General features: G+C 34.1%; 1 protein-coding gene across 1 annotated transcript in view; it reads right to left on the bottom strand.

The window, feature by feature from the left end:
• The window catches only part of LOC148938359 (uncharacterized), a 72357-nt gene extending 52871 nt beyond the window's left edge, over nt 1-19486 (bottom strand). Inside the window, exons 1-6 of the mRNA XM_089107849.1 lie at nt 18640-19486; nt 9563-9714; nt 7783-7844; nt 6761-6909; nt 5751-5857; nt 2597-2620 (exon numbers count right to left, since the gene is read on the bottom strand). Coding sequence (XP_088963975.1) covers nt 2597-2620; nt 5751-5857; nt 6761-6909; nt 7783-7844; nt 9563-9714; nt 18640-19486 — 1341 coding nt within the window. The remainder of the gene's footprint in view (nt 1-2596; nt 2621-5750; nt 5858-6760; nt 6910-7782; nt 7845-9562; nt 9715-18639) is intronic.
• Nucleotides 19487-27717: the final 8231 nt, after the last annotated feature.

The following is a 27717-nucleotide window of genomic DNA, read 5'->3' on the forward strand; positions in this document are numbered from 1 at the left end:
GAAATATTTGTTTTTTAATGTCAAAATAGTTTAAATTGAAAAATATTGTTGCTTTTATAAAACGATTTGGATAAAATCATGTTGATTTATAACCAGCGTCCCCATCAATCCCTGTTCTACTTTACCGGTTCAGAAGTTCATCGAGGTGATGGTAATACTTTTTAAATTTTTCTTAAGAAATATTACAAAGAAAGGCAAGTGAAAAATAAGAAATTTAATGTTTGCAATACGTTTTGAATCGATCAAACTCTTAATGCTTTTGAGAAGGGAAACTACTTACGGTCCACTGAGTTTTCAAAGAGTCTAGGTTCTTAGGACCTACTAATAGTTAACTGAGCTTCTTAAAGTGTCTAGGTTCTGATTTTGATCTTTTGACAGCCACTGAACACTTACTCAATGCCCCAAGATTTCTATGTAATGTCTACGTCCAATGTCTGTGACCCCCTCTACGATGATTTTAATAAAAGAAGCTATTTTTGGAAAAAACTCTCCCCCGCCATCAAATTCAACGAGGGAAAGTATGAAATTGCTCTGGCCTATTGTATTCTCAAAAATACATATAAAATCCCAAAAAAGAACCTAAATATGAGATTATGATTAGATCAAGCAATTGGCACTCCCTTTTGACTATGAAGTGATATAATCACTTAACTCATGTGAATACCCCTATGACACACTATCGTGCAAAGAATTTGGCAGAATGAGTGATTTGTGTCGTGTAATCAATGAAACAAAACTATTTTTGCAAGAATGGTGAATTCAATTTCAACTATTCAATAGAACATGGCAAGGTTTACATTATCTTTTTCATGGAAAATGGCATGGTCCACATCAACAATAATCTAAAAGATTTTCTTTGTTTTAAACAGAAAATAATCAAGAGCAAAAGTGATGAAACCACCAGTGGGATGGAATTTGTTTTTTCGAAGACTCTCCGCCTGGCTTCTTCTTGGACAGCTGTATATTTCTTCATGCATCCTTTTTTGAGACATCAAAAGTTGGCAATAGTAAAATTCACGGCCTACGTGCTCCTGAACGAAAAACCTCTCAGGATCACATTCAACACTATAATTTAAAGCGTATTCATCAAGTTCCTGTAAACACTTCATATTTGAAAATCTCTCAGTTTTTATTAAGAACTGAATTTTCTGAACCCTTAGTAGTAACAAGAGGTTAGACGGCGATTACATGTAATTTTGACGCATTCAACAAGATGTCTAATGTGAAATTACATTAGTTTGTACCGATATTGATTTTATATGTTACTTCTCTCATACCACGACAGTTGGGTCTTAGAGAAGGCTATAATAAAGGTAGTTCTTCAATGTCTGGCTAGAGTCTTGACAATTGATTTGCTACTTTTTTGGCTCTGCACTACCCCTGGCTAAAAAATACATTGTTCCAGTTACTGTGAATTTTGCATCCTCCACACTACATGATATTGGCTCTGGAAAAGATTATGATAAAGTGTTTCACAGAATCTAAGATCCAGATTACTATACCTTGACAAGCGATTGAAATAACGATAAAGTAGAAAAGGTTTAAAAATATCGTAAAACCCCTCATCACTCATTAGTCTCTATTTAGGTAAGAAACGAAAAACATTACTCTCTCAAAGAAGAAAAACAAAAGAAACCAAGAACAGAATTGTTAAATTGAAAAAGAATTTTTTTTTCCTATTTAGAAATGGTGTATTCACCACACAAGGAATCCACTCCCAGAGTCACCTTATCACTAAATGACTTCAATTCAGTAATGTTTGATGTGAGTGTAAAAAAAAAATATTGCTACTAGCCCTAAGTCACCTTATCCGTAAATGATTTCAATTCAGTAATTTTGGATGTGAGTGTAAAAAAAAACATTGCTACTATGAAGAATTCTACAAACAACAACCGATGCCTGAAAACATACTTTTTAACTTCATTCCAATGAAGACTATTTAGAAGATTTATCGTCTAGATTTACTGAATTAAATATATTGTTGAGGAAAAAGTCTGAAAATAAAACTCCTACCGCTACTGTTGGGTTATCCTATGATAATTGTGTACTACACAATATGTTTAAAAAAATAAGTATCTACTTAAATTGAACATTGGTGAGCACCAGCATCAGTCAATCAAATTATAAAACCTACATGCAATTTATATTCATGATTCCAAATCTATATTAGAAATTGAGATGTCAGGTGACGGGCTATTAATATAGATCAAATGTTGATACTGATAGTATACTCAATGGGGCAGTGAACAAGGAGTATCATTTAGATGGTAAATTAGATTCTGAAATAAATAATATACCTTAATAGATACCTCCCAATTATAAAATTAAAATAATGTTACAACTCACTCCATCCAATTTCATTTTGAAATAAATACTTGATGTAGCACCCGATACAAATACCAATCTCATCTCTGTATTAAATCTATTATTCAAAATCGGATGCGATTACAACATGTATCAAACAAAAGTTATGGTTTTCTTTATCTAGTATATGTCATTTTTCAATGTCTTGGGTATACTTGCAGGGAATATCCCAAAATCTATGAAAACAATCCTATAATTGAATGACCTCATAGTGAAAAATACACATTCTTACCTGTATAATACTGATTTTAATGCCCTAGAAATAAACTCTGTTAATAATTTTATAAACATATTAATAAAAAATTAATATATAATAAAAGGTTTTCTCTTCATCTATTAAATTCCTTATTCTTCTACATTTAGATGGTCGCCGATGACGATTAGTGTTGATAAATTGTTGGGTTTAAACTTCTACTGATGTTGTTGTGCAAAGTCATGGCCACCTTCTTCACAATATAATATAACTTCACTTTTAACATCTCCCTTTGTGAATCCTATGTTACCATTTGGGTTCATATTGTAAAATTCATACTTTCATTTTGCTTATTTGAAGCATTATCGCACACATATTTCTCATATTAAAAATCTATCTTTCTATAACGGCCAAATAAAAATCACTAGGTATATATTACCAAGGCAGCCATGGTCTTCACAAGGATGACGTAGAAGCCATGCTATCTTATTGTTCCATCAATTGATGCGTAAACCAGGTCTTTTCTCCAGAAATCTGACACCAGTCTCTTCGAAAAAAACTAAAATGACCTTTTGATTTTTTTTTTCAATCATACAAGTGTTGGCATTTCAGAATTGTTCAGATTTATCATAGTGACAATTGCAGTATAGGAGACCTCTAGTGTTAGATTCACATACCTCTTCAAAACAGGAATTAAAGTTTTTAACTTGTAGAATATATTCTCTTTGCACTTCACATGAATTTCATAATCTGCACTTTTCATTATAGCCATCAAAACTAGTGCAGTTCTCAAATGACTACCAGCTACCCAATTTATAAAGTCATAGTGGACATGCATAGAACACTTTTATACTGTTGACTCTTAAACCTTCAGATGGTAAATAAATTGCGATCAAAAAGGAATGTATTTTTTTAATTTTTGCCAGAGAGAGAGGAGTAATCGAGTGACGTCCAACTTCAAAATCCTTTAAACATGTTTGGAGAGAATTTTTTTTAATTAATTGTTGTTCTAATGAAGAAACAGAGATTGAAAATCATTAGGAAAGAGTCTCAAATCAACATAGAAACTTGAATGTCTAGGTAGTGTACAAAAGCTAATATACACTATCATTTTGTTTCTGTTAGTATGCAAATAATTACAGTAAAGGCATTTGGCCCACGACGCATATGCATTTAACTTCAAACATGTATCCAAAGTCACAAAACTCTGTATGATTTTTTTGTTCTCGAATCCATTTTTTTTCATGACACTCCAACTGCAAATTACAGAAAAACTAACAAACTCCAAGAAAGAAGCTGCACCAGTGTCTCTGAGAATATCCTTAGGGAATTACCGCTAAACCTTTATTATGATCTTAAACCACTAAGGAAGAAAAGAGTAGTGGCTACCTAGCCCTTATAAACTTTTTCTAGCATACTGCTATTCTATCCCATTAGTAGTAACTGTCCTACCCCCCCCCCCCTAACCATTTATCCTTGAGCCTTGTATTTCCTTTTAACCTTCATTTGGCATCCAATTTTGTTCTTCATGCGATTATCCCAGGTGATGAGACCCAAAAAAGTCAATTCATGTTTAGTTTGGGTTTTACTATGTTCTTCTGTCAACAAATCGGTATTGTTGACCTTTTCATCTTGTGCCACAAGCAATTTTAAATAACACCAAGGAATAATTATTGCTTTAATTGAAATGTTAATTTGGTTTCACTGTTTGAGGTTAATAGTCGAGCTTGATCAGTTCCTCCTGACATCTGGTAATTCCACATTTTCTAGAGCCTGATTCTCCGCTTCTCTCAAACGTAATTTCTTGAGAGTAAAAAATTCCAGATTTAATCATGCTAATAAGCTTTGATAAGTGATGACCCAGAATCCATTAAATTTTGTTATTTTTTAATTATACGAGTGGGCTGGTCAATAGATTAATTTCCCTTGGGCTATGCCTGAAAATTATTTGATTCTATTCACACGATTATGTTCCAGAATTCTTAGATCTCATCCTTCAAAACCCCAAACCTTATGAAGATAATTGTACACCAAATAGCTTTAATGTTTTTAACGGAGGCATTGAATGGAAATAAATACTAAGCCAAGTGGATTATATTATATTAAAACCTATAGCAAAGTTTTAGCTGCTGTGGAAATTTACCAAAGAAGGAAGACGGGATGAAAATTACAGTTGGTAATTTGAAGGTTTGTGTTGTGTATTTTACTTTTTGTTTTTCAATTTCTTAAGTTCTGATCAATATGGATTCTTAGCGGCCATTTACCTTAATAGAGAGGTGTTAGGTCCTTTGGCAATGATTATCAGATAAATACCCTTTTTTCTAAACTACTTTTAATTTCTTTTTAATTTTAATGCTTGAACCTGAATCTGGCTATTATTAAATCTATTTTTACAAGGTTAATTTTTTCTCTTGGTAAAATCTTGACAAGTGATAAAAGAGTCAGCTAGTTATATATCCTCTAAAAAAACAGGCTATGGATGACTCTCACAGGAAAAAACATTTTTAAAATCCAAGGTTAAATTTGTTACGTCAATTTGAAGGGACCATTCATTGCTCTTGGTCAAAGTTGACACAAAACACGCTCGAGGCAAGTCGCAAAGTATTCTGTTTGATGTGAGATCGTTGGTTTGATTAGTGATCTTAAATTTACAACAGTAAAATTTTTAACTTTTTCTGTATAAGCTTATTTTTATTTTTGTAAGCAGAGTTTAGGGAGATAGAGAGTAAATCGTTTCGGTATATGGAAAGGTTCCTACCTGCTATGGGATCTATAGCACACGAACATTAATAGTTAAATATCGAAATTTCAACTTACACTCCGACATTAAATTTCCAGTAATATTGGAAATAACATTGCCTAGCCGTTCTTCTGATACTGTAGATTTGTAATTTGATATGCTTGATATCATGTTGTTTATAGTTTTACCTTGTCTTCTCTTTCGTGTCAAAATTTGACATTCCTTTGATTCCATAAACACTTCCTCTGCACTTGAAGTTCCTCTGCACCTGCTTCCTTTCTTTTCTTATTCTAACGGATAGTTTTAACTTCATTCCTCATGCCGGTTTTAAAACTTTGATTTAATTTAGTTAGAAGCGTATATGCACATATTCTATTTCATTTTTGGCCCACCTTCACGTCCTTACCACACCCTAAAAGTTGCATATACTTTAAAAAACCAGTTTTATATAACCTTGTTTGTTTTACTCAGGTTTCGGTGGAATTTCCAAGACTTAATTTCGTTGAGCTCTAAGAATCTTTGCCTTGATAATATATCTCGAATATATTCTCTGCAAAAACCTATTAATAAACAATAGTTAATTTACATGACCTATTATTATTACCTGTTAGGCTTTTTAGGCTATTTTGACTAACAAAGCATTTTTATTAGAAGCTCCTGGGAAGCTGTAGAGAGGGAGGTCTTAAATAGATTGGGACAAAGGAAGAGCTTGCGTTGCTGTGTTGGCCTCAGGTGGCTTGTTGCTGCCTTGATTTTTTAGTTGATGTAGTAGTTAAAAGGTTCTGAACAAATCGACTGCTTCAAAATTCATATAGAGTATTATTGAACTCGTAATAAGAAGGGAAAGGTAATAGAAAAAGGTATAAATAGTACGCAGGTTCTACTCAAATTAGTTTTCACCCTTAAAAGTTTTATTATAACATTTAATATACTATCAATTGAGGTACCTCCCAATTCCGTATGACCACCATTCCCTGACAAATAACCGATAAGGGAAAAATATTTTTTACCGTTTTCCGACCCTTCGTCAAGAATAGTTTAGGATGACGCGATGTTTTTTTTAACATTTTTATCTGTGTTATGTTACCACTTTCAAAAGATTTGAAAATTGATATTTTGAGTAGAACAGGAACAAATCGACTTAGAGTTGGTGATTTTAAAGTTTGTGTTGTGTATTCTACTTTTTGTGTTTCGATTTCTTAAGTTCTGACCAATATGGATTTTTAGCGGCTATTTATCTTAAGAGAGAGGTGTAAGGTCCGTTGGCAATGATTATCAGATAAATACCCATTTTCTAAACTACTTTTGATTTCTTTTTGATTTTAATGCTTCAACCTGAATCTGGCTATTATTAAATCTATTTTTACAGCATTAATTTTTTCTCTTGGTTAAATCTTAAGAAGTGATAAAAGAATCAGCTAGTTATATATCGCCTAAAAAAAGAGGCTACGGTTGACTCTTACAGGATAAAACAGTTTTAAAATCCAATGTTAAATTGTGTACGTCAATTTGAAGGGACCATTCATTGCTCTTGGTCAAAGTTGACACAACACACTCGAGGCAAGTGGCAAAGTATTCTGTTTGATGTGAGATCATTGGTTCGATTTGGGATCTTAAATTGTACAACAGTAAAATTTTTAACTTTTTCTATATAAGCTTACATTATTTTTTTTTCGTAAGCAGAGTTTAGAGAGATAGAGAGTAAATTGTTTGGTATATGGAAAGGGTCCTACATCCTATGGGATCTGTAGCACACGAACTTGTAATAGTTAAATATCGAAATTTCAGCTTACACTCTGACATTAAATTTCCAGTAATATTAGAAAAAATATTGCCTAGCCGTCTAGCCGTTCTTCTGATACTGTAGATTTGTAAATTGATATGCTTGATATCATGTTGTTTATAGTTTTACCTTTGTCTCCTCTTTCATGTCAAAATTTGACATTCCTTTGATTCCAAAACACTTCTCTAAGGTCTTATCTTGATTTTCCAGGCCATTTCTTATTCATGATCCCCTAACAAATCCCAGAAATGTCCAAATTAATCTTCTTAAAAGATCCAAGAAAAGTGCACTTTGATATTTTCATAGTCTTGTCGCAAATGTTGTCCTTAAATTTATCTGACTATTTAACCTTCTAAAAATTTTATTTCAGTCCTATAACAGCTTGTAATGCAAAAAATTTGAAATCACTTAAGACAAAACATATTTAGCCTCTACCACCAGCCAAAAATTGAAGTCCCTTCCTTTCTCTGCACCTGCTTCCTTTCTTTTCTTATTCTAACGGATAGTTTTAACTTCATTCCTCATGCCGGTTTTAAAACTTTGATTTAATTTAGTTAGAAACCTATATGCACATATTCTATTTCATTTTTGTTCCACCTTCACGTCCTTACTACACCCTAAAAGTTGCATATACTTTTAAAAACAAGTTTTATATAGCCTTGTTTTGTTTACTCAGGTTTCGGTGGCATTTCCATAACTTACCCTCGTTGAGCTCTAAGAATCTTGCCTTGATAATATATCTCGAATATATTTTCTGCAAAAACCTATTAATAAACAATAGTGAATTTACATGACCTAATATTATTACCTATTAGGCTTTTTAGGCTATTTTTACAAACAAAGCATTTTTAGTAGAAGCTCCTGGGAAGCTGTAGAGAGGGTGGCTTTGAATAGATTGGGACAAAGGAAGAGCTTGCGTTGCTGTGTTGGCCTCAGGCGGCTTGTTGCTGCCTTGATTTTTTTGTTGATGTAGTAGTTAAAAGGTTCTGAACAAATCGGCTGCTTTAAAATTCATATAGAGTATTATTGAACTCGAAATAGCAAGGGAAAGTTAATAGAAAAAGGTATAAATAGTACGCAGGTTCAACTCAAATTAGTTTTTGCCCTTAAAAGTTTTATTATAACATTTAAGGTACTATCAAATGAGGTACCTCCTAATTCTGTATGACCACATTTCCATGACAAATTACCGATAAGGAAAAAACATTTTTTACCGTTTTCCGACCCTTCGTCAAGAACAGTTTAGGATGCCGCAATTTTTTTTTTTTACATTTTTCATCCTTGTTATATTACCACTTGCGAAAGATTTGAAAATTGAACTTTTGAGTGGAACAGGAAAAAAATCGACTCTTTTTAGGTTACGTTTTTTTGGAGGGGGGGGGGGAACTTTTCCTGAACGTTTATGGTGAATTTTGCTCCTGTTTGCCCTTGATCTGAGGCTGTGAATTTAAACTGATTAAGGACAAAAATATTTTGGTTCATTTCTGGGCCCTATGTTTTCCTACCCTCGCTCATTTTTTTTGTCCACTTTAAACCAGAGGATTATCATTGTAAAATAAATTATTTTACAACATTGTAAAAGAAATATTGAAAAAAAGTTTAACTAGCATTATTTATAGCCCTTAGTTCATAAACTATGTCATTGGTAATCCACGAAGGTATATGTACTTGGCTCATAGGCTGTTTTAAAAACACTTTATCTGGAAAAATTCAGCTATCCCGAAATTCAAAGAAAATATCATTTGGGTTTGTTCGGGGCTATGTAGCATAAAATAGCACGAAGGGGGAGGAATTGCACTCCAATCACTTTCGACCAAAAAAACGTACATTCGTATTTTCAATAAGATGAGCTACTATTTCGATTTCTATGAAAAACCCTTTTTAGAGTAATCGGAAAAAATATAATAAATTAATTGCAGGCTTACGGCTCCTTAACAAGGCAGTGCCAGAGATCTGCCTTATTTTAAATGATTTGTTATGCATTACGTGAAATGAGGGAGTCATATATAACTATGCAAAAGATAATTTAAGCCTTTTTAAAACTTTAGGTAAAGAGCTATTCCAAAAAATAAACTTTAAGAGGGGATTGACTTGATATTAACTCTTTTGTCTCAAGGAATAGCGATGGACATTAAACAGTTTAAAGAGGGCCTGGAATTTTTAAGATAGCTTCCAAATAATTTAAAAAGACTTTAGTTTTCATAAGAAAAATTGTGAAGAACAAGTTGTTACTGTCACAACACTTACTGAATGAAAACTCTAGCCAAGGCGTAAGGAATCAATTCTGTCCTAGCAGGACAGATTTAGAGATTTTTGAATCTGTCAAATTGGTCAAAAAACTCTTTAAAGTGGTTGAAACACCCTCCTTGAAAGTTTAAGTTTCCATAATGGCTTGTATGTCAGCTTTAAGGAGCCACTTGGCTATTTAACGTAAGCTCATACATGAAATAAAAAATTAAAACAGAAATATACAGACACTCACTTGAGTATTTCTTGTGAATCCATATCCAACAAATCGCTCATCATGTGGTGGCACTATATCCAAAGACACATAAAAGGGCTCATAGAAAAATTTGAAGTCTCCCACTTCATGGCTTATTACGATGTCGTTTGTTGTTTTGAATGACCGCCATCAGGAATAAAAAAAATACTATAGTTTGCAATATTTTACTAACTTTGCCATAGCAATAGGGGTATCCGAAAAAGCTTTGTCTTCTGTAATAAACCTGTTTGTATACCCTTTATAAGCAGTGAAAAAAAATTAAGTTTCAGACTCTGTTAAGAGTTGAAAATTCCCATTAAATTATAATCATATTTAAGTCAGAATTTATAAAACGTTTGTGTTCTTCCTTAAAATCGACATCGTTTTGTCCTCAACTATTCCTTAGGAATAATATGTCGTTGTTCCGTATTCTACATTTCCTGTAGAGATATCAAAATCACTGTTTTGAGAGTCTATATTTTATCAATTCATGAAAACAGGGCTCAAATTTTTAACTTAAAAGACCACCAAAAATTTTTGCACAAATCAACCTCAAAATTGTGCGCAGAATTTATTATTTCAAAATTATCGTAGTGTAAAATTTTCATTTTATCCACAAAATGTGGCTCTAGATTTAAGTAGGCATCGCACATGTTGACATGTTTCAATCTAGTAGACGAGCCTTAAGAATTGAATCTGAAAACAACGTTGCCCAAAAAATATCTGTAGACTGAGATACTTGTGACTCTATGTATGGATTTGATTATATTTTAGCATTGGAGTATGTTTTCTTTATACATTGAAAGGATGTTCTTTAGGAAAACTAATAGAGACCCGTCTTTATTTTCAGACGAAAAGAGGTTAATTAGAAAAATTAACTCAAACCTGAATACAAAGAAAATTAAACACTTTAAAAGCTCAGAGTTTGAAAAATAACTATTATTATCTATCGTCATTGAGACCCCATAATAACAATAGAGGTCAAAAGATGATTTATAGATATTGGACTTGCTGCCACTACTTATTGGAGTTGTATACCTCACGACCACCACTTTTGTAATTTATTGACCACCACTGGCGCCAAAATTATATCTGATGCCCACGTGAATGGCGGTTTCGTTAGCTGTGGTACCGTAATCGAACGGTCAAAAGGGCCAAGGGTGCCACCACCAGAGTCACCACTAATATCTCTGGCAATCTCTTGGAATGGTAAACGGACCCTCTTGTCGATGATGGCATTTCTCATGAACGCTTTTCCTACCCTGCCTGGGTTCGGGGGAAAATTAGATAATAAGGTCTTAAAAAATTACTCACTTGTATTTCTCCCAAAGGTAACTTCACAAAACACATCTATAATCTCCGAAACTAAACTCTCAACTCTGACTCTGAAAATGAACTAACATAAAATCACCATTTCTGTACATAGATATTTTTGTAGGGGTGGACCCTGGATTGACCCTGGACAATCCTATAAATAAAAGCTACAAATTCAAAAGCATTTTGAATATTCATAATTACCAATTGCCAAAGCCAAGAAGATAAAAATATAATTTAGCTTTAAAACTTGCTGATTGCAAAACCACTAGCTTAGCAATGAGAAATTAACTTATAATTGAAAATTATATTATAGGCGAATCTAAGCAAATTTAATTACGAAAGTAAAACATGTCATTTATCTGAAAAAAAGATAATAAAAAGGTGTGTTTTTCCAAAACCTCCCTCGTAAGATAAATGACCACCCAAACCCAAACTGGTTCACCCGTACAAACATAAACAATGAACTTCAACTTTACAACATCCATATGCCATCTTTCTTCCATCAGCGTCTGTGCTACTGCTTTCAAAGTTAGGCTATGGATCTGTCACAATCCACATTTCTCTACTGAAGAACCACCGTAGTATAGATTGTCTGGGCATCCGTGTGAGGTTTTGAAAATTAAAGTCCACAAAACTAGCTACAAATAATCGTGCTTAGCATGATTAAACAAAAAAATTCTCGCTCTCAAGAATTTAAATTTGAGGGAAGTTTAGAATCAGGTTCTGGCACATTAAATGATGCCAGTCATCAATCACCAATTAAAAATTGGCTAAACTAGCCTGTTAATCTTCATTGGTAGAAACAACACCACTTCTCAATTAAAACGCGAATTACCCCTTGGCATAATTTGAAATAACCTACGGCCGAAAATACAAAGGCTTGTGAAAACGATAGGGGTACAGGACAATAGGTAGGAATTTCAACGATCCATGCAATAATTTCTTCTGGATGCCCTCCTCTTGCAAATTCAAGTGAAGAACAATCTTCGATACCAAGTGAACATCAAATTTGAACTTGTAACTCAAGGAATAAGGTTTGCAGAAAATAATAGTCAAATCCCACGAAGGGTTAAATCCGTAAAAAGGGTTACTGGACAAAGGTTTTGGTGAAATATAAAGTGACTGGCAGACAGTAACCCCCAAGATAAGAGAGTTAAAATCTCGGTAAGAGGGTCACAACTGGTCAAATAAATTGTCAATTGAGTGAATTGTCCTTTATTCATTGCTTTTCAAATAAGGGACCTAATCCGCCCCCCAAACAAGGGACCTAATCTCCCTTACAGTTGATACGACTAATCTCAGGATCTTTCCGAAACTAATACAATCCATCCAAAAATTCAATATTTCCCAACTTTTCCACAACCCGTTGCAGTCTATTGAATTTTATATTATGAGTATCTGTAGTTTTTCTTAATATGACTTGGACCTTCTCCTCCCTCCAAAGCTTTTTCGTCTTAGTTTAGTTTAGTAATTTTCTCATTGGGTATTGGACCTCTTTACTCCCCAAGAGCTCATTTTTCGTCTACTGATTTCGTAACTCCTAAAAATTTGTTTTCCGCTACATCACATTTAATATTCAAATTTTTTTTTTTATTATTTATCATTTCATTTTTACTCTTCTTAACTTTTTCAATCGTACAGACTAAATCATCATTTAATTTGAGTTGCTCTAGTGTCCACCATATTTGACTGTAGTTCCTAATTGTAGTTCCTTTTGGTATTTCTTTTCTCTCTTTTAGTTTTCTTTTCTTTTATCGTAGCATTAAATAGATCGTCGTCAAATGGGAATTGAATTCCCATATTTGGTTTTTCATATTGCATCAAAATCACGAGGAACTTCACGAGGAAAAGCGCATACAATAATTTTCTCGAACTTTACGAGGAAAAGCGCATACAATAAATTTCTTCTCATTTGCTTCTGGCACAATGAGTTTTTCACTTTGGTATGTAACTGTTGGTGCCTCTTATTCGTTAATTTTGGTTTGAAGTTTTCTTTTTTCTCAGAAATATTCCGAAAAATCTACTTCGCGAGACTTATTTTAAATACCTTGTGGCCTAGCCACTTTCGCACCTCCCACCGTTAATGAAATCGATTTTAAGTATAGGAGTTTTCCTATATCTCCAATGTCCCCTCTTAATAGAACATCCACTGATCCACTGTAAAAATAGGCAATAAGCCTACTATTACCCTTTTTCTTTGGACTGTACCGTCCTTCTTTGCAATTCCTATTCTCACCCAAGCCGACAGGCCTGATTATTTATCTCCATAATAACTTAATTTTGTAATCTTATTTTTATGGTCTATCTCTGTTCTAGTAATTAGTTCAGTTCGCATATAAAATTGGTCACTACAAGAATCAATTGCCATAACAACTAATTCCTCGTTCAATTTTCTGCATATTTAATGCGACTCTTAAACCCGTAACTTTTTTATTATTATATGCCCTGGCCCAAGCAGTCGTTTTATGTGGTTTTTGATCATCTTTACTGGAGGAATTTATTGCAAAATACCCTTTTAAAGCACAGTTATAGCAAGTTTCTTATTTTTGCTTGTGCTAAAATAGGTTTTTTGCTCTGTGTTTTAGTGCCTATTTTTTATCATGCTCCTTATATTGTACTAGCTTTCGTGTCCGCAACTACCTCTCTTTTTTCTGTTCACCTATTCTTAAATTTCACTATTTCTTTACTTGTTTTGGGGTAAAATTTTTTCAAACATATTTTCAGTTCTATGTGGGTATTTTCTAAAAATTCATCTATTACTGTTTTTATATTTCTTCCGTCATCTTTTCTTTTATCTCCTCTGGGTCTTCTAATATTCTATAAGTTCCTAGCTAGATCCACTGAAACACATATCATTCCATTTGTACCCGTATTCTCTGTAAGTTTCGTTGTCTCGCTTTATTTTGCTTCTAAACCTTCTTTGAAAGTGCTCATGGGTGAGTTGAAACTTTTCAAAAATAGCTTGATCTTTAAAAGTCTATCGAGTTGTGCTTTGGTAATACTTTAAAAATAGTTCATGCTTTGTATTTAAGGAAAGGCTGAATTGGTCTCAGCCAATATTTTCTTGGCCATCCGTTTAATTCCACCGTTTTTTTTTAAATAGTAGAGGTATAAATGCACACCATCATTTTCTTTCATTGGTTGAAGGTTTATTAAATGCATTAAATATATTGTAGACGTTCTTTGAGGCTCTTGGGAATTTCTCCCTGCGATGATTTTCATTAGATTTTTTCCCTCTCTTTCTACCTTCTACTTTCGTTCTCTGGCTATTCTATTATCCTCCTCTTTCTGCTCTCTAGCTATTCTCTCTGTTTTGTTCTTTTCTATCTTTCTCCCTTTCTTTTCTATCTTTCTCTTTGTTTTGCATCAAGTAATTTATCATTTGCGTAAGATCTACTTTATTGCTATTTCGTAACTCCTGCTGGACATTGAGCTCATACATAATCATGCTACTTGGCCTACTTTGATTCTCTCTGTCGTTATATCCTCTTAATTTTTTTTCAAAGTTTGTTTATTCTCTATTTTTTTGTTCTGTATCATTATTTTCTCTTACCCGCAACTCCCCTTTATTTTGCATGGCATCTGAAGGGTGAGTTTTTTTTATTTATATTTTCATATAATAGTTTTTCTTTGTGTTTTATGTGCCTCCATATCTATTTCATACTCTCTCATATTACCGGGTGCACTCCTTCCCGATTGTATTCCTTGTACCCAATTAGTCACCCAATTTTTTCTTGGCCTTCTGTTTAATTCAGCCATTTTTTGGAAATAGTAGAGGTATAAACTCACATCTTCATTTTCTTACATTGGTTGAAAGTTTATTGAATTTATTAAATCTATTGTAGACGGTCTTTGAGGCTCTTGGGAATTTCTCCCTTCGATGATTTCCATTAGATGTTTTCTTTCCTCTCTATCCACTTTGTTCTTTTGTTCTCTAGCTATTTTTTTATCCTCCTCTTTCTACTGCCTATCTATTCTAATTTTCTCCTCTTTCTGCTTTCTACATATTCTGTCTGTCTTTTTCTTTTCTATCTCTGTCTCTATCTTTCTTATCTTTTTCCCTTTCTTTTCTATTTTCCTCCTCTTTTTGCATCAAGTAATTCATCATTTGCGTAAGATCTACTGTATTGCTATTTCGTGACCCCCTGCTGGACATTGAGCTCATACTTATCATGCTACTTGGCCTTCTTTGATCCTGTTGCTATATCCTCTTAATTCATTTTCTAAGTTTGTTTATTCTCTATTTCTACATTCTGTATCTTTATTTTTTCTTACCCGCAGTTCCCCTTCATTTTGCATGGCATCTGAGCGGTGAGTTGTTTTTTTCGCTTTTGTTTCCATATAATAGTTTTTCTTCTTCTTCTATGTGACTTACTTGACTTGACTTAAGGCTCCTGCCGAGGGTTCAGCGTAGAGAACGATGAGACTAGGCACCTCCAGGTTGAACTATCACTTCCCAGGATTGCAGCTTCTTCCACTGGGATATGGGCTTGGGTGAGGAATTCATCGGCTTTGTCTTTCCACCTAGTGGGTGGGCGTCCTCTGGGTAGCTTCCATTCGTGTAGGGTGGGGTCGAAGTTGAATGCAACCCGTGCTGGGGTGTCGCGTGGCATGCGAAGGAGGTGGCCGTACCACCAAACAGTACACTGGGCGAGCTGCGTCAAGAAAGGAGTTTGAGCCGTACGTGACAGGAGAGTCTGGCTGCTAACGAAGTCAGTCCAGTGAAGTCTTTCGATTCTTCGGAGATGTTTCGGAGATTCTTCGGAGATCTTTGGAGGATAGATTTTGCAGCTGGCCACGTCTCCGCACCATACAGCAGGACGGTTCTGATTGACGCATTGTAAATGTGAAATTTGGTGAAGCGGCTTATGTTTATCTTTCACCAGATGCTGCTAAGCCTCCCAACAAATGCTAAAGCCTTGGCAATTCGAAATGTAAGCTCTTTTGTGATCAAGCCATCATTCAACAGAATAGATCCCAGGTAAGTGAAGTCTTCAACCATATCTACTTGGTTACTTCCGATGTTGACTTCCTTAACAGTAGAACGAGACGTGGGGGGCTCAAGGAGCATAACTTTGGTTTTCTCCCAGTTGATCTTCAGTCCAACTTTCGAGGGTTCTTCTGAGAGCACCTAGAGAGCTTTGGTGATCTTTTCGATGGTGCTCGCAACTAGATCTATGTCGTCGGTGAAGTCAGCATCAGAGAGTAGCCGGTCTTCGAACTATATCTATATCTATTTCATAATCTTTCATATTACCGGTTGTGCTCCTTCCTGATTGTATTACTTTTAATCCCATTTCTGTTTCTTTATTTGGGTCTCCTTTATCTCGAAATATTTCCTTTTGAGTCTGTGGTATATTCTTTTCTACCTTTACAATTCGTACAGAAGATCGTCCTATCCTTAATTTTGTTCCAAAATTTCCTTCTTCGTACGTGTGAAAAATATCTATATCACCCCCTGAAATATATGGGGTTCCACTTGAGGGTAAATTTACTAGGGTACTTAAAGCAGAATTTTAATATAAATGTGAATCTATATATGATTTTTCCTGGCTAACCACGGCTACTTTTCTAGAATTAATATCTAATTATATTAAGTCTTGTTCTTTCCTAAGAGTAAGTGAATCTTCTGTTTATCCGCCATTATTTCGAAACTCAGCTAAAAACTATTATTTTAATCCAAAAGCAAATCCTTTCTCGAATATATAACTTCCAGTCTCTCGTAAAAACTAGTTATGACTCAATTTGCTGATTATTTAAGCAAGCTGATTAGCTCTATAATATTTTTGATTTCTACAATTTTATTTTCTTCTAACTAGGCAACGCCCTTTAGGATTTTTATAATATTTTTAATTATTTTCGTGTTTTTTCCGTAATCTCTTTATATGTAATCACTAAAGGCTACTGTTTAGACTAAACTAAATCATATCTTCGGAAAACGCGCATTTTTTTTACTACAAGTGCTCCTTATAGGTCCTTTAGTCACAGGTATCACTTATTGGAGTGGTATGACTCATAGCCACCACTATTGTAATGTATCAACCACCGTTGGTGCCAAAAATATATCTTTGACCCACGCTGGTGGTTTTGTTAGCTTTGGTTACGTGATATAACGATCAAAAAGGCCAAAGGTGCTATCAACTGGGTCCCTACTAGTATCTTTAGCTATCTCTTTGGAGGGTAAAAGACCTCCTTTGTCGATGACGGCATTTCTAACAAATTTATTTTCTACCCTGCATTTGTTCGGGGAAAAATAATCTACACGGTTGTAGAAAATAACTCACTTGTATTACTTCTAAAGGTCATTTCAAAAAACACATCCAAAAACTCCGTATCTAAACTCTCAACTCAGCCTCTGAAAACTGACTAAAATAAAATCACCACTTCTGTACCTAGAGTTTTTATACGGGCGGACCCTGGATTTACCCTGTTCAATCCTATAAATAAAGCTAAAAAGTCAAAGGCATTTTGAATATCATTAACTATCCATGGACAAGCCCAGGAAGACGAACATAAAATTTATTTTGAAATCTTACTTATTGTAGGACCCATAGCTTAGCAGCGAGATTTTAACTTAACATTGAAAATTATATTATAGGTAAACTTAAGCAAATATCATTGCGAAAAAGAAAACAGGTCGTTTTTGTGACAAACGAAAAAGAAACAGGGGTGGGACCCCAACAATAAATTTCTTTCAGGAGCCTCGGCATATTAAATCAATATTTGAAATTGGATTATAAATGTTAGATTATCTAGAAATGCCATTTTAACCCAAGTTCTATTTATCGTTATCTAATAACCAGTAAAATTTTAAAGTGATCTATCACAAGTGAATAAAATACTTTGTTTAAAGGTTTCCCTTAAACGCTATAAACACAATAAACAGTTTATAGCTTATGAGTTTGAAAATAGAACTTTTTGAAGTTTGAAAGTCATCTATGATCACCGAGATCCCTTAATAAAATGAAGGCAGAGAGATAATATATAGCACTTCCTTAGAGACCTTGGCACAGTAAATCTGGATCTTTAGCTGGATTGTAAATAAAAAAAACACTTTAGATCCTAAAGAAATTTCATATAGCAATAGAAAATTCAAGTTTTGTTTAACCTTAACTAATAACCACTGAAATTAAAAAGCTATTTATATTAAATGAGTAAAATACTTTGTTCAAAGCAAAAAAAAATCACCTTTATTTTCTCTGAACATAAGCATAGACTATTTTTAATCAGAAAAACAGTTGTAGGACAGTTTTGGGATGATTCTAAATCAAGTGAATATTTAAAGGCTAGATGCAGACAGGTGATAACTTCGAAAAAGAATATGTTTACGTGCAAAGAGCCGAAATTGATTTGATGGAGAATAAGTTAGTAACAACTGATAAGCACTTGTTAACAGCTGTTAACTCTTAAGAGCTGTGATAAAATTCACTGTCAAGTACTTTTCAAATAAAGATTTCTGCAGCCATTCAGACCTGATAATTGTTATATAGGATTACCTTTACTTTTGAAGTGCAAGTACTTAAAGGGTAAAAAATTTCAAGAAGGTGCGAAAGGGTATTGAAGCTAAACGCATATAAATTTCAACGTTGGTGAAACTGGTTTCTGAAAACCTTAAGTATTCTCTCACTATTGACGAAACTAAAAAAAATTACTAATTAAGGTATTTTTAACAGAAACTAAAAAAAAATATAACTGAGTACTTGTTCATACTGGGTTCAGAAAGCTTAAAAGGCTCTGGTGAGATAATCTAATACTATACCTGGAAAAGTTTGTTGCAAATTGGTTGTGTTTGAATACTTCTTCATGGAAAGGCCTTGCTTGTCCTTTGCTTTCGAAGACTAAAAGCTCTGATTTGCTCTTTGGAAAATTAACATGATCGTCAAGCTCATATGTAGGTATTGCAAATGCACATTTATTACAGTTGCTATTTTCTTTTTTCTTCAAGAATTTTTCTAACTGGCTTTCAGCATCTTTTGAAGGTATAATATCAATATCACTTGTTATTACATAAATGGTGCCACATCCTTTGCGTGCTACATTTCTCATGTGATTTTGCGGAACACCAGGATTTTGAAAATTTTTTGTTACAAAACTGTAGCTCATAAATGACTTCATAACAGCTGGTGGGTTTGAGCACTGGGTCATTTCGGGGACAGAGAATAAATAACTAGGTGACGTTGAGTAAATAGCTGCTTTAATTGCAGGCCTTATAAGATGGACACTGACGTTTGTCATAATATCACGATGACACATATATAAATAATTTAAATAAATTTGTAATATTTGTTCCTCTGAATCCTTTAGACAAATTGTTAGTGACAGTAAGCCACCCCAATGTGAAATTACCATAGGTAACCAGTTTAATTTATCAAGTGTTGACACGGTTGCTAAGCAAACAGTTTTTTGGCGTGATAACTTCCAAAAGTTATCACCTACGAATAGTGAGTCGAAAATGATATATTGTCTGGTTTGGTCAAAACGTCCAACACGTGGTGTCTCTTCAGTTTTATAAAATGAAGCTTTCTCTTGTCTAACTTGGCATATTTTTATGAGTATTGTGAAGTTCAAAGCAACAACAAATGTTACAGCTACCACTCCGAAGGTCATTATTCTGGTGAGTGACTAAAATGAAAAACACTTATATAGTGTTTGTAAATTATATGAAAATTTACCAATATAATTGCCTATTTCAGATTATCAGGTTATTAGGCTCCAAGGCAATCAGTATCCTTTAGCTTTGAGAACTATCTTGAGACTCAAGGAAGTGACTCGTGCTCAGAGATACCAAAACTAAAAGCAAAAATAATTTTGGATGGGGTGAATACGCCAAAATATTGTTTTTCTTTGGTGATACTTAATACCTATTGGTTTCAATATATGGGTTCCCATTTTATTCTGTAATTTAGTAACGATTCTAAATATGTGCATACAAATTGAGGTTCCTAGTTTCATTTATAGTAAAGCCCTACAGTGGTACGTTCAATTGTAAAGATGGATAGAGTCCATATAAAAAAAATGGGTAACAGAGGCCTTAATTTAAAGCAAAACATCAAAACAAACAAAGTTAAATATTCCGATTTAACCCACAAATTGGACCAAAATAATCCCGCAAATGTTTCTGTTACTTTCAACACAAACGTCTTTGCTTCTCTTTTTCTATCAATAGCCTAATAAGGTTAGGAAATTCTCAAATAATAAAATATAATAAATTACCTGTCTAAAAATCTTTTCTTTAAATCTTATTTTGATTTTATAGAGTCCAAGAACTTGAGATAAAGTCCATGAAAATTATCCATCTATAAGGGGAAAGATCACTACTCTGCTTAATTCCTGATTTAACAGGAAACCAGCTGCAAACATCATTTCCTATATTAATCTCAGCAGTGTTATTCTTGTACATAGCACTCATCACTTTAATTCCTTTATCTGGTGCACCATACAAGAATAAAACCACCGCTATGGCTATTTTACCAACTGAACGGTGGGGCTTGCTCATAATCTAAAAATACAGAGGACTAAGAGTGTTTGATAACCCAGGCTCTTCTCAATTATTAACATAAGAGAGAAAACTTGGACGACATATCCTCTACTCCTTTTCAAACCACACTTTTCCACTCTGATCAATTTGTCTACAGCAACTAAAAGTATCATATTACTAAGTAATTTGCTATATACAGAGACCAAGCCAATGCCTAGATAATTACCACACTCAATCCTATAATTTTTATTACACAGTGGTTTAAATAAGGTTTTCTTAAACTCGCTAAGCACTTCCCAGTTTGAAAAAATCATATTCAAGATCTTCAGTAAACTATTTTTGACCTCATAGCAACCATATTTAAAATAGCCCATCATAGCAACCAAAATTTACCACAGTATCAGCACGTTAGGCCTTACTAGTTTTTAATCATTTTAGAACTGTCGCCAATTTTTCCTCACAAAACAAACATTTTTTCACAAAGGTATCAGAAACTTTTTCATTTTCCTCTATATTTTTTAACTGCAACTGTATCTCGGTTTAGCATATTCTTAAAATATTCTGTCAATCCGTCTTTAATTCTTTCCTTATCACTAATTTTGACCCGGTTCCTTTCTTTAACTTGTGGAAGTCTGCATTGACTACTCCCTCTCAAGATATTAACATACCAGTATAATTTATTTCTTTTATGCTGTTTAGCTGCATCTTACTTATACTCAGCAATTTAATCAATGGCCTCCAGTTCAAACCCTCTTAGATTTCATTTGTTTTCTTCCTTCTCTTTACATTCGTCTTATTTTCATATGATCTATCACTCAGATAAAATTTTGACAAGCCCCTTCTCATCTCTATTAAAAATAAAGGATTTTTCAGTAATATTCCTAGCAGAACTCCAATATTGTTTCCCAAGGTACCATCAGTAACTCCACAAACTGTTTCCTAAAATTATGCCTTCCATCTTCTACATTTTAAAATTTTAAGATCTCCAGTATAGTATTCAATCGTCCCATTAAAGTTTCCCTCAAATCCTCATCCTGGTGTCTACCAACGTCATAATTGTACTACCCGAGTAGTTACACTTCCAAGATTTCAGTTTCAACCTTAGAAAGGTAAGCTTCCTAAAAATTACGCAAATGGCAAGCTTCAATGAAAATTACTACAGGAAGAAACATTGGCTTCTAAAGCTCATCATTTAAATATATTTTTTAAGTGAGTTGGAATTATCAAAATCAAATTCTCAAAAAATATTGTAAACATCACAAAAGATTGGTGTCATTCCTTGGAGTCACAGGGTATACATGCCTTCATATATTGTTTATCGCAGAACGGATTTTTTCAGGGTTGCAAAAATTGATATTCATTCAGCGAATGCGCGCTGGGCAAAGGTTAGAAGTCATTCTATCCGCTTTCACAGATGTCATTAGGCGTTTTTCACCTATCAGCTCCGTTGTTTGCTAGATATTGACGATGATCGAGTGCTACTAAGTTGAGATTTCTAAATAAGTGGTCATATACAGCTTGGCAAACTCTTTGAACAGAACATTCACAAAAGCCTTTCGTGATTGTGGTTTTGCATAAGATTTGGAGATAGTGAAGGAGTGGTTACCATAATTGTTGATGCATTCGATGTTAATCAGCCCATAGAACATGAACATAGGCTACCTGTTGGTCTTCCGAGCCAACAGGTAGTCAATGGGAGTCAATCATACGTAGTCTTCTAAATGCCGGGTGGGGCGTCCGCGTCTGGTCCCGCAACAAGTACAAGTACAAGTACTTCCAAGCCGGTGACATTGAACAACACGGTTGGTGAAATGTTTCATTACCGCCTTCGGTGTCATTGTAAAATTCATGATCCCAGGCTTCTGAATTGGATACGTGATACTGTGGCCCTTATGGCAAATTGACAGAAGCAGAATCGTTTTTGACGGAGCAGCAAGATAAGGCACTAGAGTGAATTCCTGATCAAAACAGAATGTTGAGGTTCCTGTAATTCTCCCTTTACTCATACGCAGCTCTTCTGGATTATCCCTCTTGTTTGTTTGGACAGTTCCAACTGTGGTCAGTTGAAACGGTTCTTTCAGTATTTCTGCTGCAAATAGAATAGATGCAAGCCTGTTGTCACGCGTGACATTTCTATTTTATTCCCCAGATTTGGAACTAAATAGGTGAAGTCAGAAAATTGCCAAGTTCAGCCTGACGAACATTGGTAAGAAGTGTAAACAACTTTAGAAAACTGATCTCAAATAATAGTTCAAAGAAACTCAGTAATTGCAAAGTTTTGATAAAAAAATCAGTTTTTCTAAACAGGAGAAGATGGTAAGTTTTTGTGAATTTTACTACCCTCACTTAATATCTCCTCAAAAATTTCAGATATTAAAAACTCGGTGACAGTACAAGCACTCACTAGTAATATTATGAGCAAACATGGAAAGTGGGTTCGCGCAATGCATGTGTTTTCACGTTAACCACAAAAATGTTTTTTTGTGTCTTAAAGATTACAAATGCTTACCTTTCTAGGGTAAAGTTAACTCTAGCCACTTCTATATGGGGAAATTTACTCTTAACAACAATAACAGCATACTTATACACCCTGGCATCCTGTATTTATCCTGCCAGTTTTTGATTTGCAACAACGTAATCAATAAGATTTGCTGTCTTACAACCACGTGAATACCGCTTCAACGGATTGACCATTTTATAATGAAAAACTGTATTGCTTATAAATAGATTGCTGCACCTACAAAATTGCAGCATTCTGTAGCCATTACTTTTATATCTCCTAATAAAAACACCACATTTCTGCCTATGATATTGTCTATATTCTCATTTAACTGTAAGTAAGATTCATCTGAGTCACCAGTACATACGTCAGTCAGTTCTACAGGGGTATATACTACAATATTGATACCCTAAACTTTTAAGACATAAATCGAGTTTTTAGTATTCTATTATTAATACCTTCCCAGCCTAAACAAGACTTAGCAGCTTCCTTTTTCATCAGGAACCTTAATTCCTGTCTATCGACTCCATCCTTCCTGCCTGAGTAAATAAATTCTGTATCACATAACTGCATGCTTCCCACGCCTGGGATATCAGTTTATTAAACTCCTAACAATTTTTTTTCGAATTGCCTGAGTTGGTCAGTCAAAATTATTAGGCTAAACGATAGTTATTTTTAAAGTAATAAAATTCAAAATTAGTAAATTTTCATATTCTTTAAATCATTGAATTGTTTTTGCCTCTGCAAAATCAATGGTTCTGAATACCAGTGCATTTTGGAGACCAACAAATCTTCTCAAGTCTACACTGAAGTGCTTAAGCCGGTATAGAACCGGACAACAAGAAGTCCCTGGGACCTCCATTTGAATGCAGGCTTTGTGAAGTCCTAGGATCGGATTGGACACAAAATGGTTTTCAGCACTTTGTGATCCTCTTCTATCAACAGGATTCGAAATACTGCACTGACGATCTCAAACCTATTACCTGTGACTAATTATACAGCCATACTTACGAATTTTAGCAATTAATTGACCAAATATTTTTATGACTCAAAAACCTAAATATTTTTAATGACTCATTCAAACAGAAATTAAACTTCCTAGTTCCCTTTTCAAGAGATGAAGAAGACTGGAAGGCAGCTAGCCCCTTTCCAAGTCACTCAAAGCAGTAGGCTTTGAACAAAGACATTTTGTAATGTGCTGTTTTTGTTAATACATTCTTTGAACACGTTTGATAAACTTGTAAACGGATCTTTATCATGGTTTTACCAGCAACTGCAACCTAGAAAAGAGCAAACCACAACCCATAATAATCAAAATTTAAAAAACATATTTAAAAAAACATCTTGTTAAAAAAATTTTATTTGACACATATTCCGAAATAGGAATTATCTTTTTTGTTGAACTTAAAAATAAAAGTTTATTGCAAAAGAAATTTATGGTAATTTTGAAAAACAGACAGAAACCCTTTGAAATTTACGTCGGACTGAAAAAGGGCACCATTGCAATTTGTATGGTTGAAAAACTTGAATTTATAGTCACAACCCCCCCCCCTCCTTGATGTGCAAGGAAAATCAGTTTTTTCGTCAGTAGCACTAATGTGTCTTCTGTTTCTTTTCTTTTTAGGGCTAATTGGTTACCAGAACATAATAGAGAGATATTTAATGATTCATTGCAAAGCTAACTCTTATATCTACCTGCTTTTTATAAATTTAACCACCTGCAAGCTCTATATGGAAATTAAAATGGCATTATTTTGCCATTTTTCAAGGGGAGTTGCAAGCAGAGTACAATAACAGTGTAGACAGATGTTAAATTGCTCCTATTGGGCAAATCTACGTTTTTGTTATAAATTTCACACTTTTAGTGGCATGTCTGAAGTGGAAAATCTGGGGCTTGTGGGCTATCACAACTTTTGAGAGTGATGTTTAATGGCTCATTTGAAATCTTTTCTAATATGTACCTGCATTTTATCAATTCTACCATCCGTAAATGCGATTTAGAACTAAAAACAACACTTCTAGTGTCTTTTCTAAAATTACAGATATTTTAATTATAAAAAAGTACAATAACCATTGAGAGTGATGTTTAATGGCTCATTTGAAAGCTTTGCTATTATATTCCTGCTATTTATCAATTCTACCATCTGTAGCTATGATTTAGAACTAAAAACAACACTTCTGATGTCTCTTCTAAAATTGAAGATATATTAATTATAAAAAAGCATCATTGTCACAATTACGGTCCAAATCCTTTTACTGGAGGTTTACATGAAAAACTTCCCTATATTTTCCCTCCCTGCTCCCTTAGTAAGTTACACAATTATTGTTCTATTAACAACAACATTTCAAATTAAATTGTAAGAGCCTTAGTTCAGTCAGCAGAGGGTTAGACCTTAAGTTAGAATGTCATGCGTTTAATACCTTCTAGGAGATTTTTTTCAATCATCGTTTTCTCCTTTCTATTATTTTTCTGATAATTCTCTATTTTGGTTAATGTGATGCACTTTTTTTAAACTTGTAAAGTATTTTAATTCATTTGTAATAGAACAATAAGAAGAGTCACTTTTTTGTTTAGATAGCACTAATCTGTCTCCCTTTTTTTATAATTTTTTTCTACCAGGTACAAAGGCATTAAAAAAAAGAATAATTGTAAAGTGTTTATTTATTTTTCTTTTACAATGGATCTTAATGCTTACAATGGATTACAACATTCATAATTACAAAGAATTTTTATCATAACAACTTTTAACGTCAAGTCATTTCTCTAGGTTTTTCTTTCATCCTTTTAGACTATTTTTAAAGAAATTCAGAGATCCCTTCATCCTCCTAATAAATCCACAAGTACCACTGCTTCACAGTTTTAGATGGCGGTCACCATTAACTTGTTGATAAAAAAATGTATTTTTGGCCTAGAAAACTTTGAACAGAACAGAACAAAATTTTGGAAGTAGAAAACTTTATTGGTGACTAAATAAAATAAAGCATCGTAACTTCTTTGTTTTGAAGTCATGTTATATGGTATAATTTCACAAAACTCTATGATCGATATGGAAACTATGCTTAGATTTTTAAAATATTGAAATTCTCTTTTAGAAAAATATTTAATTCTAGAATACCAAGAAAATTGATAAGGGTTACAATTCGTAGAAGTTACTTTGTAGGGTAGAATTGATTTTCAGAGGCAACGCTGTAGCGTTGCCTATAGTAAAGGCCATACGGCTCCAATGTTTTATTATTATTTATTATTTTTTTTCCAGAGGTATTTCATATGGAAGGGGTCATCGTAGAAGCTTCAAAGGGTGCTCATCCAATTGGAAATCGAGAGTTCTAGTGCCCTTTTAATAGTCAAAAATGATTGGAGAGCAACTAGCCCCCCTCCAAGCCCATCATTCCGCCAAACACATCCAATCAAAATTCTGAGATATCCATTTTGTTCAGCGTAGTTGATTTCCATATAGAAAATAGATTTTTGAGGAGGATACTCCCCCATAACCCTCAAGGTAAGGGTTTTAAGTTATGCCCTCTGGGCATATAAGGTTTTTACAGAAGGTGTGGTCGTAGAAACTTCAGAACAGACTCATTCGATTGGAAATTCAAAGGGCTAGTGCCCTTTTTAATAGTCAAAAGTGATTTGAGGGCAACTAGCCCCCCCCCTCCAGGCCCATCATTTCACCAAACACATCCAATCAAAATTTTCAGATAGCCATTTTGTTCATCGTAGTTGATTTCCACATAGTAAATATATTTTTGAGGAGGATACTCCCCCACAACCCTCAGGGCAAGGGTTTTAAGTTATGCCCTGTGGGCACGTAAGGTTTTTATAGAAAGCGTTGTCGTAGAAACTTCAAAACAGGCTCATTCCATTGTAAATTAAATGGCTAGTGCTCTTTTTAATAGTCAAAAATAATTGGAGGGCAACTAGCCCCCTCTCCTCACGCCCATCATTCCCCCAAACACATCCAATCAAAATTTGAGATAGCCATTTTCTTCAGCGTAGTTGATTTCCAGATAAAAAATATATTTTTGAGGAGGATACTCCCCCACAACCCTCAGGGCAAGGGTTTTAAGTTATGCCCTGGGGGCATATAAGGTTTTTTATAAAAGGCGTTGTGGTAGAAACTTCAAAACATACTCATTTGATTGGAAATTAAAGGGCAAGTACCCTTTTTAATATTGGAAAGTGATTAGAGTGTAACTAGCCCCCCACCCCCCCCACGCCCATCAATTCCCCAAAAACATCCAATCAAAAATTTCAGATATCCATTTTGTTCAGCGTAGTTTATTTCCAGATAGAAAATATATTTTTGAGGAAGCTGCCCCACAACCCTTAGGGCAAGTGTTTTAAGATATACCCTGGGGGCATATAAGGTTTTTATAGAAGGCATTGTCGTAGAAACTTCAAAACAGGCTCATTCGATTGGAAATTAAAGGGCTAATGCCATTTTTAATAGTCGAAAGAGATTGGAGTGCAACCAGCCCCCCCCCGTCCATCATTTCCCAAAACACATCCAATCAAAATTTTGAGATAGCCATTTTGTTCAGCTTATTTGTTTTCCAGATAGAAAATATGTTTTTGAGGAGGACACTCCCCCGGAACCTTAAGGGCGAGGGTATTAAGATATGGTTCTTATAGAAGGCGTTGTCGTAGAAACTTTAAAAAAGGCTCATTCGATTGCAAATTCAAAGGGATAGTGCCTTTTTTAATAGTCGAAAGTGATTGGAGGGCAACTAGCCCCCCCCCCACGTCCATCATTCCCCCAAAGACATTCAATCAAAATTTTGAGATAGCCATTTTGTTCAGCGTAGCTGATTTTCAGATAGAAAACATGTTTTTGAGGAAGACAATCCCCCACAACCCTC

The sequence above is a fragment of the Artemia sp. Qi Xiang Cuo genome, unplaced genomic scaffold, assembly GCF_049724085.1.
Source record: "Artemia sp. Qi Xiang Cuo unplaced genomic scaffold, ASM4972408v1 HiC_scaffold_2954, whole genome shotgun sequence".
Classification (NCBI taxonomy): domain Eukaryota; kingdom Metazoa; phylum Arthropoda; class Branchiopoda; order Anostraca; family Artemiidae; genus Artemia; species Artemia sp. Qi Xiang Cuo.